This window comes from Caretta caretta, chromosome 12, assembly GCF_965140235.1.
Source record: "Caretta caretta isolate rCarCar2 chromosome 12, rCarCar1.hap1, whole genome shotgun sequence".
NCBI lineage: Eukaryota > Metazoa > Chordata > Testudines > Cheloniidae > Caretta > Caretta caretta.
The window spans coordinates 6052298-6073780 of NC_134217.1; the positions used below are offsets into that span (position 1 = coordinate 6052298).

A 21483-nucleotide genomic window follows, 5' to 3' on the forward strand; every position below is an offset into this window, starting at 1 on the left:
GGCTAATTTTTGTTCGGTATTTGCAGTGTGCCGAGTTTGTGTGGGGTGCTTAGTTACATGCTGCAAATCCTGACTTTTTAAAAATATTAGGGAAAAAATAATCCTGTGTTGTCTATGCTAGACACCAGCTCTGCTACCTGGTTGCTTCTGGGTCAGCCTGCTCCTTCCCACAGGCCTGGCTGTTCATATGGATGAGTTGGGAGCGCTCAGCTCTTCTTGGGGGAACTATTCTAAGGTTGGTACAGATTTAATGGTATAGCCATAGTCACTATATGTAGTGTAAAGGAATGGATTGTCTAGAAGAGGGTATGTGGAGTGTGTGCAAAATTGGGGAACGTGGTTTATAAATGAGGATTGCCCCCATAGATCTGTGTGTTGTGCTGAGTCTTTTAAAGGAGGAGTAATTCTTACTCGGAGAACACAAACCAGCTGGATAACACAATGCTAAATGCAAATAAATTAGCAGTTAATATGAACACAGAGCTAGATACCTGTCTTCTCATACGAGGCAGTGCTTGTAAGGCCACTTACAAACATGAAGTACAATTATCCCTATAAGCAGATTTTATTATCCAGTTTTATTCCAATTTAGCTTCTTTTGTTGATCTCATTGAGACTTCAGAATCAATCTGAGTCTGGCCAGTGGGTATTATAAGAGCATCCCCCCAAACACTGTTTCCTTCTGCTGCCTTGTGCTGTTAAACTGTGAGGTACCAATCACTGGATGAACCACACAACATGCCTTGAGAGTAATGGCTGCAAACTCACCCTCACTTAACATAACTAAGGGTCGGTTAATCATAAGCCCCCACCTAAGACAAAAGGCGTTTTGGACTGAGTGACTGGCTAGAGTTTGTGAGTCATGGGTGGCACTTTTATTTTGGGGGGAAAATAATCAAAATATTTGAGGGGGGCAAGTTAGACATGTGAATGCTTCCTTGTAGGGGAGGGGCATTGGGGGCAGAGGAGTGTGTGAAGAGGGGTTTTGAGCTGTAGGGAGTGGAGGGGAGTTATGGGGAGTGGGCTATATGGGGACGGATGGTCTGGGAGCTGAGAGAGAGTGGGGATTCAGGCAAGGGAGGCATGACACCCCCAGCTCATCCTATGCTGCCCTAGCTCTGCCAGTGCACCCCAACACTGCAGACCAACCCCCTGCACTCTCCAGCTTTTCCCGTGAATCTCAACCCCTCTGGACCTCTCAAAGTCTTTGGGTAAAAAAAATGTAGAGATGTGAATGGTTCCTGGGAGGGAAGGGGTGATTGGGTATGCAGGAGTGGGGGTCTAGAGGTTTGGGGCTACAGCAAGAGGAGTGGGGTTATGGGGAGGGGATAAATGAGGATGGGTGGTAGGGGAAGGGGCATGGTTCGGGGGCTAAGGTGAGGGAGGTTTGGGAGTTAGGGGGTGGAGGGGTGGGAGAGTGAACGGCAGGTATGTGGGTGAGTTTCAGGAGGCCTGGGGAGAATAGGGACAGGGGCACCTGTCAGTTCCACATTCTGCATGTGCCCAGATCTGGGGTGCTTTTGCCCCTCTACGGGGGTCTGAGCCTCCTCCCTGCCCCCCTCATGTGGTCTGGTATATGTGGTCCTTGCCCATCTGGAAGTGCCAGAGTCCCTCTTGCTCCTGTGTGTGTGTGTGTGGGGGGAGAATCTGGGGGTTCATGCCCATCTACAGGAGTTGGACCTATGGTTACCAACACTGTATTTCAAAAATAAGGGGCTGTGTTCTTAGCACCCCCACTCCCCTCTCTTCCTGATATTTTATTTTAATATTATCCTAATCAATCATAATTAATGAGCAGTACTCACCTAAGTTCACTGGGGTAGTTCCTGCTGCTCCCGATCTTGTTGTACAGCCATGAAGAAATAAGGGATGTCCCTTCTAATAAAGGACTGTTGGCATCCTTAGGACCCCTCCCGCCCAACATTTCATGTGAGCCAGGATCTAGGGGGCTTGCTCTTTTAGGAGCGTCTCAGGCCCCTTCTCTGCCCCCATGTGCGTGAGGATCTGGGAAAGCCTGCCCCTTTGAATGGGGAGCGGAGAACCGGTATGCTTCACGCCTGTCCCACATGCAGGATATCATGCAGGGTCTAAGGCAGTCAGGGGGCATGGGAACACCTACTGAGAGGAATGGATTGGTTCATATGGCTCAGAGCTCTTGTTTCAGGTTGTATCATTTCCAGGGGCTGTTCTCATTCAGTGAGACTATCGCATTGACACGAATGGGCCACTTCACCCCCCTCAGAGTCTCCTACCTTGTGCGTGGATGTGGAGAGAAGCCCTTTCCCTCTGGCCTTCCCATGTAAAGGTGTTTGTGACCGTTCTTGGGGTGCCCAGGACGGCGTCACCTTGCTACCCTCTGCCTCTAGTGAGAGTCCTGCCCGCCCTAGCTGAGCGTTAGCGCCTTACACCCTCAGCCACTCACACTATGCCAGCCCTGCCTTTGCCCTGCAGGTTAACAAGAGGTGCCCCCCACTTCCCACGTCCCCTTGAATCATTCCTCTCTGACATCCAGGCACCGGCTACTCACCGAGACCCCAGGTCCTCTGCCTGCATAGGAGCCTGTGCCCCCGTTTATCAGCTTTACCTTAAATCACCACTCCTGTAAACCACACGGCAGCTGTGAGCACTTACAATAAAACAAAAGAAGGTTTATTTAAGAAAGAACAGAGATTCCACTAGAAACAAGAGCGAGTCATGGAAACAAATGGTTACATACAAAACCAAATGATAAAACTTGATCTAGGGGCAACACTTATTAATGGTTACCTTTCCTATCAGAGGTCCTATAACTTTTCTAGCTAATATAAAAGGTTTTCCCCCTCCCAAAGTTCAGTCTGTTGCAGAGCTGGCTGGCTTCCCAGGAATCAGGATCCAATCTTTCATGAAACACCTCTACTCCACCAGATGCCTCTCCCCACCCTGTGAGATACTGAGTCAAGCTTTTGTCTCTATTCAAAGACCTGCAGTCCCCTCTCTGTTATAATGTTCTCTTTTTACCTCCCAGTGGTTTCAGTTGTCTTTCATGGTTTTCCGTTGATAGTTCTGTGATGGGGCAAGGGTAGACAACTGAGCCTTGCGCTGCGTTACTGGCTAACCAGGGAGGAGTGGCAACTCCCTCCCGCTTGAACGGTCATCACCGACACATGTATTTCCCTGATGACTAACTTGTACTCCAAGCCTATTAGGTGTCATTTTCAGTATTGTCACATTACTCCTTAAATATTACTTATACGCACATCTCACAACAATTATGAATATTAATACATTACAAGCTTTCAGTAGAGACCCCACATGCTATCCTTTATGGATAAATACCATGAGAGCAGTATATTAGGCATAGTGAATTTGTCAGGTCTGAGACAGGAGTTGCTTGTAAAGGACAACCGTCAAGTCACCTCTCTTGCTAGCTTGAAAATATTGCATTTGTCCTTTGTTTCCTGACCTTTTATTAGTTTTCATAACTGCACTGTAGACACAGTCCTCTGGGCTGAACTCTGACAAGGCCTTGCTGAATGGCTAAGTAGACATGCTCTTCATCTTGTCTAACTACATCCCAGCCCAAGTCTTGGAGAACTCCCATCAGTTAATTAAGCATGGTTTCTCTTTGCTGAATCCAGGCTGGTTATTTTTAATCAAACTGTGCTTTCTCAAGTCTCCTTCCCTTTGATCTTTTCAGAAATGTACACAAATATTCATCTCAAGTGATATCAAACTGGCAGCCCTGAAACGTCATGGGATGCCCTGACTCTGTGCAGATAATGACTTGGAGTGGCAACTCTGCCACTGGTCTGTGCTTAGCAAGCCTTACACTGTCTGCTAGGAAGCTGATTTTCCAGACAGTCTGTTTTCTGCTCTTGTATTTGGGGTGTGAAGTGGTGAACTTGATCGGAGTTTCTGGGATGTTTTAATAACCCCATTCCTGCCCCGCCCTGTGGTCCACTGCACAGTTCTGAGGGGAATCGGGCAGACTCTTCACACAGACTGCCAGGGACAGTTCTAATTCTCTCTGTATGTGTGCTGGTCACAAGGCTGAGAGAAGGAAGGCCATGGATCCTGGAACACCGTGGGACCTACTGACTGACATCATGTCCCAGGAGACTGTTTCAGTGGTGATCTGCGTCTTGGCCTACTGCAACGGTGGCCTTGTGCCAGTGGCCTTGGAGCCCTCGAGCTGTGGAATCTCTAGGTCCATGAGAGTCAGCACACATGCCCCGTGCTGGGCAGCGTTGGATACACCCAGAAGAGTTCTTGATGCGGATGCCTTTGTCACAGCACTTGTTGGGGGCCTTGGCCACTCTTTTGCTTCTTTTAGAAATCTGTACTCCATTTGCTCTTCACCTTGGTCTACAGGCACGAGACACAGGCACCCGGTTTTGGCAGCCCACTGGGTCCTCTCCTGGGGCCGTGTTCTTACACACAACCCTCTCTGGAAAGTGAATCCCTAAATCTCCATGTGATGGGGGTGTCCACCCCCACACAAGTCTTGAAGGGATTAAGGTGGCTGAGGGGGCCAATGAACCCCTCAGACTGCACCTGGACGAGGAGCCAGGGAACAGGAACGAATTAGACAAGGCTCAGTTGGACTGGAACAGGAGGGTCCTACCTAAAGCCTAAGGAGCTGAGAGCAGCAAAGGGCGTGCTGCAGGGACGTAGTCTGCAGTCACTCCCTGGGAGAAGGGAGGTGTTGGGGGGGCTATAGAGCTAGGTAGCCTACAACTACTCCCTGGGAGGAGGGAGTCTGGGCTGGCCACCCCAGAGCAGGGGGAGAGCTAGAAAGGTAGGAAAGGCTCAGTGGAAAAGCAGCAAGGGGTGGAGGAGGGCAGACGTTGGCTGCTGAAGTGAGGACCCCTGAGCTGGAACCCAGAGTAAAGAGTGGGCCTGGGTTCTCGTCCCTGATATTGAGGGAGTAGCACCTGAGGCAGTGAATGGGAAGACTGCCTAGGATTGCTGGAGAAAGACTTTGATACCCCCCAGAAGGGGAGACCACGTAGTGACCTGGCTGGAGGCTGAGTCACAAAGAGGCAGCAGCAGCTCGTGGAGCAAGAGAGGGGCTGCAGACCGAGAGAGAGAGAGACAGAAAGATGGTGTCCAGCCGCGGGAAGGGACATCGACCTTGCACAGCTAATCCCCAGAACGGCCGGAGGAGGCACTATCTGGCAGTGAGAGTGCCCATGACAGTCTGATTCTAGCTTTGGGAAAGGAGTCTTCAGAAAAAAATGCAGTGAAAAAAGTCTTGAATTATAGGTCTAAAATTACCCTAGAATTATACAACAGGACTGGCGCTGAACCAGAAAACCGTTAAAGACTCTTGGAACCTTTTCCACACAAACGATAATTGCCCAATGAAAACAGGATTCAGAGAAATATAAGCTGACATCAAGCTACTCATTTTTGTTATAAATTATATTGAATCTGCAGTATTGCAATTTTAATGTGAATGATTTGACCCTGAAAGAATGCAATGAAAGGCTGTCTACCACACTAACGTGGGCAGGGGAAACTTTGACTGATTCAAGCAAATCTGAGCTTTGGTTCTCGATGAGATTTCCCAGTGTTTTCAGACAGCCCCCTGCTTTTCATTGGGAGAGTTGCACAGGGCACTAGTGAAGTCAATTAAAGACTTTAACCACCATTTTTTTACTTTTTATGTTAACAAGGCAGAAGCCATCTTTTCTACACAATATTAAACCAGAGAGTCAGATCTGTTTTGCACATATTAGGGAGTTAAAAGGTAAAAAGTAACTTACACAAATGTTCTAGTTATAATAACAAGCATTAAAATCCCAGGAAATTCAGAGTTAAGATTAAACTTAAAAGGAGCCCCAACATTTGTAAATATGGAAAAGCACTGTTAATGCACCCAAATAATCTTAACTTTGTCCAATAGCAATGCTAGTCTCCAATTTTTCCTTCATTGATTTTTTGCTGCCTACCAGGAGAGTTGGGAGACAGCATGTATACAGTCACCCGGTTTTATTCAGGGTCTGTGAAAGGCAGTACCAGCATTTCCCTTTAACATCTTTTTGTCAGAGTTTGCAGTGTTGCTGTCAAAACCCCATCTCCTTTCAACTCTAGTGTACCAGGTGTCAGTCTGGGAGTGATTTTGCTCTTGATTGCTCTATCAAGGAATCCATTCAGTTTGGTGGTATTTTGAAGAGAAAAAACAAAGTTACAAGTGCCCGAAGAGACTGAGGTTTACAAATTGGCTGCTGCGCATCTGGCATCTCTTTGCCCATCTTTAAAAAAGGGAAGAAGGAGGATCCGGGGAACTACAGGCCAGTCAGCCTCACCTCAGTCCCTGGAAAAATCATGGGGCAGGTCCTCAAGGTATCAATTCTGAAGCACTTAGAGGAGAGGAAAGTGATCAGGAACAGTCAGCATGGATTCACCAAGGGCAAGTCATGCCTGACTAATCTAATTGCCTTCTATGACGAGATAGCTGCTTTGTGGATGAGGGGAAAGCAGTGGACGTGTTGTTCCTTGACTTTAGCAAAGCTTTTGACACGGTCTCCCACAGTATTCTTGCCAGTGAGTTAAAGAAGTATGGGCTGGATGAATGGACTATAAGGTGGATAGAAAGTTGGCTAGATTGTCGGGCTCAACGGGTAGTGATCAATGGTTCCGTGTCTAGTTGGCAGCCGGTATCAAGTGGAGTGCCCCAAGGGTCGGTCCTCGGGCCGGTTTTGTTCAATATCTTCATAAATGATCTGGAGGATGGTGTGGATTGCACCCCCAGCAAGTTTGCAGATGACACTAAACTGGGAGGAGGGGTAGATATGCTGGAGGGTAGGGATAGGATATAGAGGGCCCTAGAGAAATTAGAGGATTGAGCCAAAAAAAATCTGATGAGGTTCAACAAGGACAAGTGCAGAGTCCTGCACTTAGGACGGAAGAAGAATCCCATGTACCGCTACAGACTAGGGACCGAATTGCTTGGCAGCAGTTCTGCAGAAAAGAACCTAGGGGTTACAGCGGACGAGAAGCTGGATATGAGTCAACAGTGTGCCCTTGTTGCCAAGAAGGCCAATGGCATTTTGGGATGTATAAGTAGGGGCATTGCCAGCAGATCGAGGGATGTGATCGTTCCCCTCTATTCATTTGACATTGGTGAGGCCTCATCTGGAGTACTGTGTCCAGTTTTGGGCCCCACACTACAAGAAGGATGTGGAAAAATTGGAAAGAGTCCTGCGGAGGGCAACAAAAATGATTCGGGGACTGGAACACATGACTTATGAGGAGAGGCTGAGGGAGCTGGGATTATTTAGTCTGCGGAAGAGAAGAATGAGGGGGGATTTGATAGCTGCTTTCAACTACCTGAAAGGGGGTTCCAAAGAGGATGGTTCTAGACTGTTCTCAGTGGTAGCAGATGACAGAACAAGGAGTAATGGTCTCAAGTTGCAGTGGGGGAGGTTTAAATTGGCTATTAGGAAAAACTTTTTCACTAGGAGGGTGGTGAAACACTGGAATGCGTTACCTAGGGAGGTCGTGGAATCTCCTTCCTTAGATATTTTTAAGGTCAGGCTTGAGAAGGCCCTGGCTGGGATGATTTAGTTGGGGATTGGTCCTGCTTTGAGCAGGGGGTTGGACTAGATGACCTCCTGAGGTCCCTTCCAACCCTGATATTCTATGATTCTAAGTTTTCTATGGAGCTGTACTGTGCAGAGTTAGTTGTTCAGCGCTATCACGCAGCCTCATGCCAGCTAGGTACTAAATAGAAAATTGCAGGATGATTGCCATTAAGTACCAACATTCAGCTGCATTTCATAGACAAAAGTGCTGTAATTCATAGTAGCGATGTACTTGGGTCCTGGACTGCTGAGGATCCATGTTAATAACTTACTTCTTAGGGGTGCCCATGTCAAAAGCTCCTAAGTCACTTAGGAACCTGAGAGTTAGGCTGTTAAGGGCCAGATTTTTAAAGAGATTTCTGTGCTAAAGATGCAGATAGGCAAGTGGAGTCAGGAGCCCAAACACTCTTGAAAATACCACTAGGTGTGTATCTGTATCTTTAGGTATCTGAAACCTTTTCAAAATCTGGGCCCTAAATCTCTTTTGAAAATGCAGTGACAGGGAGGAGAGGGGGGCACATTATCAAGCCAGGGCTATGGCAGCAGGGGCGCTGGTGGGGATGGAGTACCTGCTCTTAAAACATCAGGATTACACCCTTTCTTAGACTCCTAAGTCACTTAGATGTTTTTGAAAATTTTTCCTTGTTGTGCCTTTTTAATCCAGGAAGTTTAACAAAGTGTCAGTGTAGACATACTAGAAATGTGGAGCTGATATCACGGGATGGATTCTGGGACAAGTGACGAATAAAATGTATCATGCACTCTGCCCATTATTCCTCCTCCCCCCTCCCACTCCCGGTTACCCTAACATTCTGAGCAACCGAGCAGCTCAAATAGCCACCACTCGTTTTGTTTTAGAGAACAGTCCCTGCTTTTCCTCCAAATATGGAATCTTCTCGCCACCCCCTCCCCCCGCCCAAAAAAAGTAATTACTCCTGCCCAAGCCCCAGGATGGGCAATATTCAGTCCTGAACCAGCAACAAGGTCTGATCACTTGCAACCCCACACAGCTGGAAGAGGAAGCTTTATCCTGTTGGGGAGTGGAGACTCCCAGTTTTCCAGCAGGGGCAGCACGCTCACTCTTAGCCCTGGAATATCCCGAGATATAGCTGCTCTTAAAATTGTGGCAGCGTTATGGAAAGAAAATGAGATCATTTTTAGAGTGTTTTATGACTCCTCTGTGCTCGGGGGTGCACTTGGACTCATGTGACTAAGACACCTGGCCTTAGTAGGATAAAAATTGTAGCCCTAATACCAAGTTAAAAAAATGCTCTGAAGCATCTGTAAAATAGATGGGTAGGTACTAACCGTACCAGGGCATGTACGTCTGACCCAACATGACCATTTGCATCCCTTGTGAGACCAGACTACAGTGACAGTGCTTGGCCATGTCACTGAAGGGTACCCTAGTATTTTCTTGTAAGGGGTGATAGATATCACTTTTCTGCTCCAAGTCTTTCCCTTCTTTATAACTATAGTTCAATAAATAAATCTGAGCAATTCAGTTACACCACACACTAGCTAAAACACAAGGGTTTCCCAACTGAACCTCTGTAGCTAGGGAAGACTGAGCTTTGATCCTGACATGTGGGTCCTCTACAATCTCTAGCAGAGCTCCAGAACCTCTGTTTCTGGTGAGGATGATGCAAGCAGACAGGAACTCACTGATATTCAGGCTCCAGCATCAATTACAGCAGAGCCCTGATTGAGGGATGGGGCTTCCCTGATTAAGCGCCCTATAGAAGAGGAATTAGTTAGGGAAGTGGACTAGTCTGAAGAACTCAAGGATCTGAATTTGAAGGAGGCTTGGAATGATTTTAAGTCAAAGTTGCAGAAGCTCTCTGAAGCCTGCATCCCAAGCAAGGGGGAAAAAAGTGCTAGGGAAGGCTTGCAGAGCATGTTGGATGAGCAAGCATCTCAAACGGGTTATTAAGAGAAAGCAGAAAGCCGACAAGGAATGGAAGATGGGATGGATCAGTAAAGAAAGCTACATCTTGGAGGTCAGAAAGTGTAGGGAAAAAGTGAGAACTGCCAAAAGCCAAGCACAGTTGAACCTTGGAAAGGAAATTAAAACCAGTAGTTAAAGGTTCTATAGCCATATAAATAAAAAGAAAACAAAGAAAGAAGAAGTGGAACTGCTAAGCACTAAGAATGGGATGAAGATTACAGATAATCTAGGCATGGCCCAACACATAAATGAATACTTTGCCTCAAGTTTTAATAAGGGTAATGAGGATCTTAGGGATAGTGGCAGGGTAGCGAATGGAAATGAGTATATGGAAATAGAAATTACTACATCTGAGGTTAAAGTCAAACTCAAACAGCTTAATGGGACTAAATCCAGAAGACCTGGATAATCTTCATCCAGGAATATTAATGGAATTGGCACATGAAATTGCAAATCCAATAGCAAGGATTTTTAATGAATCTGTAAACTCAGGGGCCATACCCTGTGGCTGAAAGGTTGTTAGTACAGTACCTGTTTTTAAGAAAAGAAAAAAGGTGATCTAGCCTGTTAGTTTGACCTCAGTTGTATGCAAGGTTTTAGAACAATTTTGAAAGAGAAAGTAGTTAAGGGTATAGAGGTAAATGGAAACTGGGGTAAAACACATGGTTTCACAAAAGATAGATTGTGCCAGACCAACCTGATCTCTTTCTTTCAGAAGATAACTGATTTTTTAGACAAAAAAATGCAATAGATATAACTTACCTGGATTTCAGTAAGGCATTGGATTCAGTTCCACATGTGTACAAAATCTAAATGGGTATTGGAATGCTCGTAGTGTAAGCTGAAACAGTGGAAGAGCCCCGCTGTTCTCTAATATATATTGTGATGTACTTTGTTCTTGCATGACAAAAAACTTCTGGATGCAGGGTGGCTGAGGGTATGGCTACACAGCCAAGAAAACCCAGTAGCTGGGACCCTCCCACCTTGCAGTGTCCTAGAGTCCGGTCTCCAGCCCGAGCCCAGAAGTCTACACAGACCTGCATGAGCCCAAGTCGTCTGGCACAGGCCAGCCACGGGTTTTTCTTTGCTGGGTAGACATACCCTCAGGGGCTGCCAATAGCAAAGTCATGTATAGGTATGAAATATTAATAAGAATGTGAAACACACTGACTGGACTTGTGTTCCCTTTCAGAGATGCTCTGGATGCTGCTAGCACGCTTTATAACCGAGTGGATGAGGGCGTCCACCTACTGGTGATGTTGTCAAACAAACGCATCCAGGAGCTGGAGCTAGTGATGGAATTCGAGACTTCTGAAGAATGTTTTAGGGAGGTAAGGCCAGTTTGTCATTGGTTGTAGTGATTAGCCTTAATTGCATGTCCCACAAAGGTATTTAATCCCAGTTTACATCAGGGTTTGAACCAGGTGGTAGTAAAGTAACATGCCTTCACATCACAAAAACACCCCATAAGCAACTTGGCATTTAGTAGTTTCTGCCCAGGTTGAGACGGGCACTACCCCACCTGATAGCATTCAGTGACCTGGCTTTCCTGTACTGATGAGACATACAGACTTGGGACCAGATTTTCAGATGTGCTGAGCACCAAGTCAGCGGGTACTCTGTATGCTCAGCACCTCTGAAAGTCCAGCCCCAAACATGTGACCTTCATACCAGTTTGATCCAGTGTAACCCCATTAATGTCAGCGAGGTTCCCTCTGATATACACTGATGGAAGTCAGATTAGTCCCTTAGAGTGCAGAGACCTCCTGGCCAGGAGCACAAACACATGGTGTTTCCCATGATGCACTGCAGATTCAGTTCCACATTTGTACTAAATCTAAATCTGGAGGTACCTCTGAGGAGCCCTTCTCCCACGTCAGAGGAGGCTGATGGGGGCTCATTCCATCCCTTCAGAGTGAACAGAGCCATCTCAGCCCCCAGGATGGGAATGGGATTAGGGAGTGTGTTTGTAGGAAAGGCAGATGAAGACCAACATCCTTACCCAGCTGACAAAGTCTGACTATCCCTGAGGAGATGAGCCCAGTGCCAGTGATTGGCCTGTGATGAGGAGCTGCTAGGAATAACATGGACACTGGAGATTATATTGAGCGCTGTGTTCAGGAAACAGAGAGCAGATGTCATAGGGCCCCAGATAACCACATAAGAGTGACTCCGTTGCTGTGATCAGGGTAAAGCCATTGCTCCTCATCCTTCTGCCAGACAGAAATTGGAGTGGGGAGCAGATGTGGCAGCAAACGGAGCGTTGGCAGCAGGAGCAGTAGGAAGATAGGACCAGCCCAGGAGTTGCAGAGGTTTCATCTGACTGCTGTTTGCCCAGAAGCACAGACCTCAAGCAGCCGCTCACTTTGCTTATGCCTAAGGCCTGTGAGCAACAGCAGAGCTTAGCAATTATCCAGGGACCTAATGTGGGAAAGGTCCATGCGTAAAGCAGGAGGCATACACTGAAATGCTGAGATGTGGGGAGAAATGCTCATGCATTCTTTCCAGTGATTAAATGACCAACCTCACCAGAGAAGCTCCCTGCTCTTTCCACACAAAGGCCTGCCTTGCACAGCGGCACTGACTGACAAATAATACAACTGCTTTCCCCTTTTTCTCCTAGGTCAGCACTTGGATCGAGAATGTTGGCAGGAAGCAGCTAAAGGAAATGATTGACCTGGACGATTCTTTGGAGCTCCTGCTTCAAGCTCAAAAGCAGTTCAGGGAATTTGATCTTGTTGCCAGTGTAAGTGTTCTCCGATTGGAAAGAGGGGCAGAAGAGTTCGTGGTGGGAAAGAACACCCCTGCCTACCACAATAGTGGGGGAACTGGCAGGCGAATGTAGCCTGCCAGGCTGATTCCATAGTGTATGCTGACACCACCCTGGGGGCACATCCCATAGATCAGCCTTAAACAACCTCTGACCTAGACTTGAACAGAGTGATCCATACACACAAGACTGGAGACACCAACACATTTGTGTGTAGCTCCGAGAGAGACTGACGGTATTGTGCTATTCCTCCTGGAATGCTGTGGAGTCCGCCTTAGTCTCTGCCTATGTGGGCTGAGAATTTTATTGAACATGTGTTTCAGAGGGAGACTGTGTAATTCACATCTGTGTCTCTGAACAACTCCACCTGGGCCTTCATGATGTCTCCTGTCACATTCCCCTGTCCGCTCTCCAAACTGCCAGCAGTGTCTGCCTCCCCCACCACCTCCCCATTCCTTTCCTTTGCCCATCACTCTCTCCAGGACTTTTTCCATGCTGTCCATATGTTTGTAACCCTTCTGCTAAGTGGTTTCAGCAGCAACCAGGGCTGGGTTCAATATCCAGGGGTCTTCTTAACATTACAAAACAGAACTGGCTCGAGCCCCCACCCAGTAATCTGAGAAAACTAAACACCACCCCAGGTGCCTCTTAGAGGCAGTACTTCCCTGTTCGCAAGCACGGGCTCTGTGTATGACAAAAGAAAATTTTTTATTGAAGTGAGAGGAAACTTGGCATTAATTTGGGAAAATACTGCAACACCGATTCAAAAGCATGTACGCCTTAAGTAACCACCCACCCAACAGTACGTTGGGCAGTGTCGTTTGCCTCAGTGTCCTACCTTTCGGAGTGAAAGTCCAACGAACGAATGTCCCTTCAATATGCCACTCAGTGAGCCTGATCAGCTCTGTCTTTAAATACTGGAGAGGGGTGGGTCAAATGGTGTCCCAGACTTGTTAAGCAGAGTTCACGCCACCAGGAAGGAACACCTGCCTCCGCCCCATCTGACTTTCACCAGGATTTGGCATCCCACCCCTTGCTTAGCAAGTGAGGTTATTCTTCGAGCGCTTGCTCATATCGATTCCAATTAGGTGTGTGCGCTCGCTGCGTGCACGGCCATTGGAGAATTTTTACCGTAGCAACACCCAATGTGTCGGCTGTGGAGCCCCCTGAAGTGGCGCCTTCATGGTGCTGGATATATACCCCAGCCGACCCAGCGCCCCCTCAGTTCCTTCTTACCGCCCGTGACGGTTGTTGGAACTGTGGAGCGTGGCTTTGCTACTCTCCACTCTCCCTAGCGTTCTTCCTACAGTTCGTTAAGTTTAGTTATAGTGTTTAATAGTTATAGTTGTAGTTGTATAGTTGTTTGTATTAGTGGAGTGGAAGGAGTTTCCCCTCCTCCCTGTACTTTGTTTGGGCTCATGTCCAAGGCTCCGGGCTTTAAGCCCTGCGGCTTCTGCTCCAAGCCCATGCCAACGGGCGACCCCCACAACTCTTGCCTGAAGTGTCTGGGGGAATCTCACCAAGCGGAGAAGTGCAGGGTTTGCAAGAGCTTTCGTCCCCGGACTAAGAAGAAGCGGGACTTTAGCTTAAGACAGCTCCTTATGGAGGCGTCTCTTAGTCCTCAGCCTCCAGCGGCGCGACAAGACCCGACACCAAGTGCTTCGGTGCGCAGTGCCCTGGCTTCAGTGGCAGGAACGGCACCGCAGTTGGACTCTGATAGAGAACTGCGGCACCGACGTTCCCTGGCACTGCAATCGACCCCATCGGTCTGGCACCGATCTCACTCGCCTGGCCAGAAGCGGCACTGGAAACCAGAAAAGGCTGGCCCAACTCAGCAGGCACCACCCTTTCCGGATCTGCCAGCAGAGCCACGTCCCACAGCAGAGCGCCCAGGGACACAGGTGACGGCCTCAGCTCTGTTGACTCTGGCACCGAGAGCGGAGCCGTTGAGTCTGGTGCGACTGGACTCCCCGACTCGCAGCGCGGTTGAGGTCCAATTGCCATCTACTCCAGATACCTTTGTGGCTGGAAGGGATCTGATTGCCATGACAGTGTTGGCATCCCCTCAGCTGACCAAGGCACCAGCACTTGTCCGATTGGCACCATCCGGAGGCAAACCGGCTCTTATTCACCTGCTGGCACCGTTGGTTGAGCCACGGCCCTGATCCCGCTCTCGGCACCGTTCCCACTCCCGACGCTGCTCACAGTCCCGGCACCGTTTGCAGTCCCGGCACCACTCTCCATCACGCAGAGGGTCCATCCAGGGTGGCCTTACCACTTATCCGGTCCATTCAAACCGTGGCCAGAACAATCTGGCAAACACCCACTTCTATTCCCCTGACTGCTAAGGGGGTGGAGCGGAAATATTTCGTCCCCTCCAAGGGATATGACTATTTGTACACTCACCCACAGCCCCGTTCACTGGTGGTGGCCTCAGTGAATGAGAAGGAGCGACATGGTCAACAAGCCCCAGTGCCCAAGTCAAAAGAGGCCAAGCTCCTCAATTTATTAGGGCGCAAGGTCTACTCCTCAGGGGGGGCTCCAGCTCCAGATCACGAACCAGCAGGCTCTCCTGAGCCGATACAATTTTAATTCTTGGAACTCCATGATGAAGTTCAAGGAGCTGGTTCCTCTGGAGTCCAGAGAAGAGTTTGGGGCTCTGGTAGAAGAGGGCAAAACGGTCACGTGGACCTCATTGCAAGCCTCATTGGACACTGCAGACTCTGCCGCTCGGACCCTCTCTTCAGGAATCACAATGAGGTGCATCTCTTAGCTGCAGGCTTCTGGCTTACCACCAGAGCTTCAGCAAACACTACAGGATCTCCCCTTTGATGGAGAGGGCCTGTTTTCGGACAAGACTGACTCGAGGCTTCAAAGCCTCAAAGACTCAAGGGCCATAATGTGTTCGCTGGGGATGCACACACTGGCTACCCAGCAGAAGCCATTTAAACCGCAGCCTCAACGCTCCTATCCTCCTCCTCGGCTGAGGCAGGACTTCTATAGGAGATGGGGGCGCAGTGGCAGGAGGAAACCCTTCAACCACCAATCTGGCCAGTCCCAGGGTCCTTCTAAGCTCTTGGTAGGTTCCAAACAAAACTTTTGAAGGGACGCCCCAGGACGGTGTACCGGACCTCATTCAGGATCCTACCCCACCCTTCTTGAATCATTTATCCCGTTTCCACCGTGCCTGGTCCCTCATAACCATGGACTGTTGGGTTCTTCACACAGTGGAAAGGGGATACTCTCTCCAATTTTCTTTCTCCCCACCCTCCCTCTCCATCCCTCTTCAGTGACCCCTCTCACAAGTAACTCCTTATTCAAGAGGTTCAGATGCTCCTCACCATGGGGGCGATTGAGGAGGTTCCAAGGGAGCTAAGGGGCAGGGGGTTTTACTTCTGTTACTTCCTAATCCCCAATGCAAAGGGTGGGCTTCGGCCTATCCTGGACTTGCGTGGACTCAACAAATTCATGGTAAAATTGAAGTTCCGCATGGTCTCATTGGGCACCATTATACCTTTCCTGGAGACTGGTACGCCGCCCTCGACATGAAGGACGTGTATTTCCACATCACGATCTATCCGGTACACAGATGCTTCCTCCACTTTGTGGTCAACCGCGAACATTATTAGTTCATGGTCCTTCCATTTGGCCTCTCTACGGCCCCCCAAGGTGTTCACCAATGTATGGCGATAGTGGCATCCTTCCTTCGTTGACGACGGATACAGGTATACCTGTATCTCAATGACTGGCTCATCCGAGGGCACACCAAAGAAAAAGTACAGTCTCACCTTCAATTGGTCACAGACATATTTTGTTGGTTAGACCTCCTTCTCCAAGTGGCGAAGTCAACGCTAGAACCAACCCAAAGAATAGGGTTCATCGGAGCTGTCCTGGACTCCATGCGTGCTTGAGCCCTCCTTTCAGACGCTCGTTTCCAAGCTTTGTCGAGCCTCATAAGGAGCCTTCAAAGCTTCCCAACCTCAATGGCGAGATCGTGCCTGAGTCTCCTAGGTCACATGGCTTCCTGCATATACGTGACTAGGCATGCCAGACTACGGCTCGACCCGCTTCAGGCCTGGTTGGCATCGGTCTATTGACCAGGTTGAGACAGCCTGAGCCTGGTGGTCACCGTCTCGGAGAGTGTCCTGTCCTCCCTCCAATGGTGGCTAGATCCCGAGGTAGTATGCGAAGGAGTCCCCTTCCACACCCCTCAGCCCTCCTTGTCCCTCGTTACGGACGTGTCAGCCCTGGGATGGTGCGCCCAACTCAGGGACATCCAGATACAGGGTCTATGGGCCCCGTCCGATCTCTCTCTCCATATTAACGTACAGGAGCTGATGACAGTACATCTGGCTTGTCAAGCCTTTCAGGAGCGGCTGCATGGTTGTTGTGTAGCAGTCCTCACAGACAACACCACAGCCATGTTCTACATCAACAAACGAGGGGCGCTCATTCCGCCCCCCTTTGTCAGGAGGCCATTCGACTGTGGGAGTTCTGCATAGCCCACTCTATTTACCTGGTGGCGTCTTCTCTCCCAGGGGTCCAGAACACGCTGGCGGACCACCTCAGCAGGTCCTCCCAATCCCACGAGTGGTTGCTCCATCCGGATGTCATCCTCCCCATCTTTCTAAGGTGGGGGTTTCCCCAGGTCGACCTGTTTGCCTCCCCCAGCAATTGGAAATGCCCAGCTTTCTGTTGCCTCCAAGGCCGCTCCCCAGCTCTCTCACAGACGCCTTCCTACTCCCGTGGATGAGCTGATTGTTTTACGCCTTCCCGCCATTTCCCCTGGTACACAAGGTCCTGTTCAAGGTGCGCAGGGACAGAACACGGCTGATTCTGGTCGCCCCGGCGTGGCCCAGGCAATATTGGTACACCACACTGTTGGAGATCTTAGTGGACGCCCCAATCCCGCTGCCCCTTTTTCCAGACCTGATCACTCAAGATCATGGCCACCTTGTCACCCCGACCTTCGGTCCCTCCACCTCATGGTGTGGATGCTGCATGGCCGAGCCATTCAGAACGCCTCTGTTTTTATTTGGTGCAGCAGGTCCTGTTGGGCAGCAGGAAACCTTCCACTCGGCCCACATATATGGCTAAATGGAAGCGATTCTCATGCTGATGCACTTACTGCAGCACGGCCCCCCTCCAGGCGTCCGTGCCTCTCATTCTGAATTATCTCCTGAGCCTGAAACAACAGGGCCTGGCCATATCATCCGTCAGAGTTCACCTGGCAGCCATCTCAGCTTTCCACCTGGGAGTGAATGCCTGATTTGTCTTCACCAGCCCCATGATCGGTAGATTCCTCAAGGGCCTGGACCATCTCTACCCACAGGTACGGCATCCAGTCCCCATGTGGGAACTTAACCTGGTCCTTTCCAGACTTATGGGGCCCCTGTTTGAATCATTGGCCACCTGTTCCCTCCTATACCGCTCTTGGAAAACAGCTTTCCTCGTTGCTATCACTTTGGCGAGGCGTGTCTCTGAACTCAAGGCTCTTACCTCAGAACCACCTTACACGATCTTTCATAAGAATAAGGAGCAGCTGCGACATCACCCTGCCTTTCTTCCCATGGTGGTATCGACCTTTCATATCAACCAGGACATCTTCCTCCTGTTTTTTTACCCAAAACCGCACACCAGTCATCAGGAACAGCGGCTACACTCCCTTGATGTTCGTAGGGCTCTTGCCTTCTACACTGAATGTACGAAGCCATTCCGGAAAACAACGCAGCTCTTTGTCACGGTGGCAGACCGGGTGAAGGGCCTCCCGGTCTCCTCCCAGCGGATCTCTTCTTGGATTATGTCCTGTATTCGTGCTTGCTATGATCTGGCCGGGGTCCCGACCCCTCCTCTCACTGCTCACTCCACGAGGGCTCAGGCCTCGGCAGCGGCTTTCCTGGCCCAGGTGCCAATCCAGGAGATCTGCAGAGCCGCTACTTGGTCTTCAGTACATATGTTTGCCTCCCATTATGCCGTCGTTCGGCAGGCCAGAGACAATGCAGTGTTTGGTAGAGCAGTCCTACAATCCACGGTACTTCACTCCGACCCCACCACCTAGGTAAGGTTTGGGAGTCACCTAATTGGAATCGATATGAGCAAGCACTCAAAGAAGAAAAGACAGTTACTCACCTTTGTAACTGTTGTTCTTCGAGATGTGTTGCTCATATCCATTCCAAACCCGCCCTCCTTCCCCTCTGTCGGAGTAGCTGGCAAGAAGGAACTGAGGGGGCACTGGGTCAGCTGGGGTATATATCTAGAGCCATGAAGGTGCCACTCCAGGGGGCTCCACAGCCGACTCACCGGGTGTTGCTAGGGTAAAAATTCTCCGACGGCCGTGCACGCAGTGCGTGCACATACCTAATTGGAATGGATATGAGCAACACATCTCAAAGAACAACAATTACAAAGGTGAGTAACTGTCTTTTCAGCTCAGGGGACTCCCTCAGTTAGGGCATGGTCAGTACAGTTCTGCTGCCTTTTACTCTTACAATCCAGATAACAACTTTTCATTACTCCTGCATTCAGAACTGAAGTGACTTGTAACCCAAAACTGATACTTTGGCAAAGCAGCTCCATCTGCTGTGCCCCTGGGCCAGTGGTTCTCAAATTTTTGTACTGGTGACGCAAGCCTATGTGTGCGACCCCCCTTATAAATTAAAAACACTTTTTTATATATTTAACACTATTATAAATGCTGGAGGCAAAACTGGGTTTGGGGTGGAGGCTGACAGCTCACAATCCCCCATGTAATCACCTCGTGACCCCCTGAGGGGTCCCAACCCCCAGTTTGAGAACCCCTGCCCTAGACGGAGTAGGTTTGTCTTTTCAAAACTGTCTTCTCCTGAAGTCTTTCCCCCCTCCCCACTCCAGTTCATCACTAGTATCAGGAGAGAGCTCATTCAGACCTGCTTACATGAATAAAACACCTTCCTGGTCCTGGTTCTCCAAGCCACAGCTGCCTCCTCAGGCAAATTCCTCTGAAAAGCTCACCGCTTTCAAGCCACCTACGAGACAGTTATTGTACGTACAGCTCAGTGGATAAGTTACATGTCTGTGCATGGGATGGGAATGTTTACAGAAATTTCCAGAATGTGTCATGGATTTTTTTGAACTCACTTTAGATTCTTGAAACACTTCAATTTCCTTGACCCTAAGTAGTCTGTTGTCATGAAGGCCTTTTATGCTAAAGCTACAGATTCACTGCATCTAATCTGAGCTTCACAATTTAATGTGGGTGCTTATAAAGAATGATTGCCTGAGAGAGCTACTATTTTGCATCTCTGTGCCATGCTAGGTTTAGCTAGTCCTAATGGTTCCCTGGGGCTTTGGAAGTCTCCCATGGTCTCTGTTTCTAGCTCTCCAGTGCGGCACACTGATCCACAACTGAAATTTTCTTTCAGAAATATTGTAGAAGGGGACAGGAAGTGTTAAAGAAGCTGGACAAGTGGGAAGATTTTTCCTCTGCAGACTTGCATGTTTATGGACTCAAGCTGCAAACATATAGAAATCAGCTGGAGGAGTTCTGCGCCCGACTGGATGACACCAGGAGTCGGATTGGAGAGACAGTCAGGCTGTACGAATTCTTCGACAAGGTGAGGAAATGAAGCGCTGAGCTTTGAGTAGGGGAAAAGGTATGTGCCCGTGAAAGGACATTTCCACTGCGGAATAGGGTGAAGACCCCATAGTTTTCCTCTGGTCTAATTCTTCTAAGCTCCAGGCCCAGTGTGGTGGGCACATCCTTACAGTCAGCACCAGTGGACAGAAGGGTCCTTCAGCAGTTGTCTTGGAGACCAAGGGACCAGAGTTCTGGTGTCCTGCCTTTCAGCACAGAGGAGGCTACCAGGCCATGGCAGTGCTGGTGTTTTGCTGAATACCGTGTACTTCATGTTGTGGATAGTTATATGTGTTGATGTGTCAGATGCAGCCCCCTCATTTGCAACCATAAAAAGAGCCAGTTCTCTGTTCTGGGCAAGTCCGTGCGACGAAACCAGGCCTGAGAACATAGTGCCCAGAACCTCGTGGGTGATGGCAGCTTCCTGGTGAGTAGGGTTGCCAATTTTGGTTGGAAGTATTCTGGGAGGTTTCATCACATGATATAATATTTGACTAAAGGTTAGTCTTTAATTCCTGGAGACTCCAGGACAATACTGGAGGGTTGGCAACCGTATTGGTGAGGCCCATAGGGAGTGAGTTAGAACAAATGGCCTGAAATCAGGTGAGGCCATGTGCCATGCACATTGTACAGGAGCCCGGGGTGCCCAGAATTCTCACCCCTTTGCCTTGATGTGAACACGGCCTGCTTGCTATCGGGGGATTGGTGCGGGTTAGTTTCTGAGGTCGCCTGTGCAGAAACAGTAAGAGTTTCCATGTACATTTAAAAACCTTTGGCAAGCGTAAAAGGCAAATGAATCCGTATTCCATTTATTTCCCAGTTGTACAAACACTGGGTACTGAAGTTCTCAAATTCCAGAAAGAATCAGACCCTTCCAGTTAAGCTGTACCAGATGTAGGCGCCGCTTAGACGCCGTCTCTCTGAATTGCCTTGGCAGCCAGAGGTGTTCGGGGGGGGTTGGGGGTGGATTCTGCTAAACCCCAAAACATTCAGAAACAGGCTCCAGCGCAAAGGGTCGAAGAGGAAGTGGCCCAGGATGTTGCTGTGCAGCCGTAAACAGGGTGGTTGTTTGGCGACAGTCTCTGCACATGTGCGTCCCCCACCCCGGGCTATGCTCTGCCCTTGCTCCTGTCATGGAGGGGAGGTCACAGGCGCTCACGGAGAGCAGAATATTCTGGCAGTGTTGTGGAGGGAGCCCCAGGATGTCACAGAACAGCACCCAGAGACTGGAGAGAGGGGTCAGAGGGCTCCAGTGATAAGGATGCCTCGTCCTGTGTGGTGCTGGATAACGACCGCGGCCTGTGGTTGCAGATCACTCTCCCCGGCTGAGCAAACCAGGGCACAGAGAAGGGCAGCGACTGATCCAATGTCCCAGGAAGTCTGTGCAGCACTAGGAGTGGATCCCACATCTCCTGACCCCCAGTCCTTTATTTTAACCCCTGCACTACCCTTTCTTCTGAGAGGAGACTGCCACTGCTACTGTCGTCACTTGTTGGGCAGCAGCTAAACGCAATCTGACCTGCGATGACGTGGCTCGGAGAGCTCCGCCATTCTGAACTGCATAGGATGTTCCATATAGTCCATG

At 49.3% G+C, this 21483-nt stretch overlaps 1 protein-coding gene across 2 annotated transcripts in view; it reads left to right on the forward strand.

Annotated features, from left to right (window-relative positions):
- The window catches only part of PLEKHG4 (pleckstrin homology and RhoGEF domain containing G4), a 169223-nt gene that overhangs the window by 97404 nt on the left and 50336 nt on the right, over positions 1 to 21483 (forward strand). For both annotated transcript variants that reach the window (XM_048816460.2, XM_048816462.2), the window contains exons 11-13: positions 10709 to 10847; positions 12140 to 12262; positions 19687 to 19878. In XM_048816460.2, coding sequence (XP_048672417.2) covers positions 10709 to 10847; positions 12140 to 12262; positions 19687 to 19878 — 454 coding nt within the window. The remainder of the gene's footprint in view (positions 1 to 10708; positions 10848 to 12139; positions 12263 to 19686; positions 19879 to 21483) is intronic.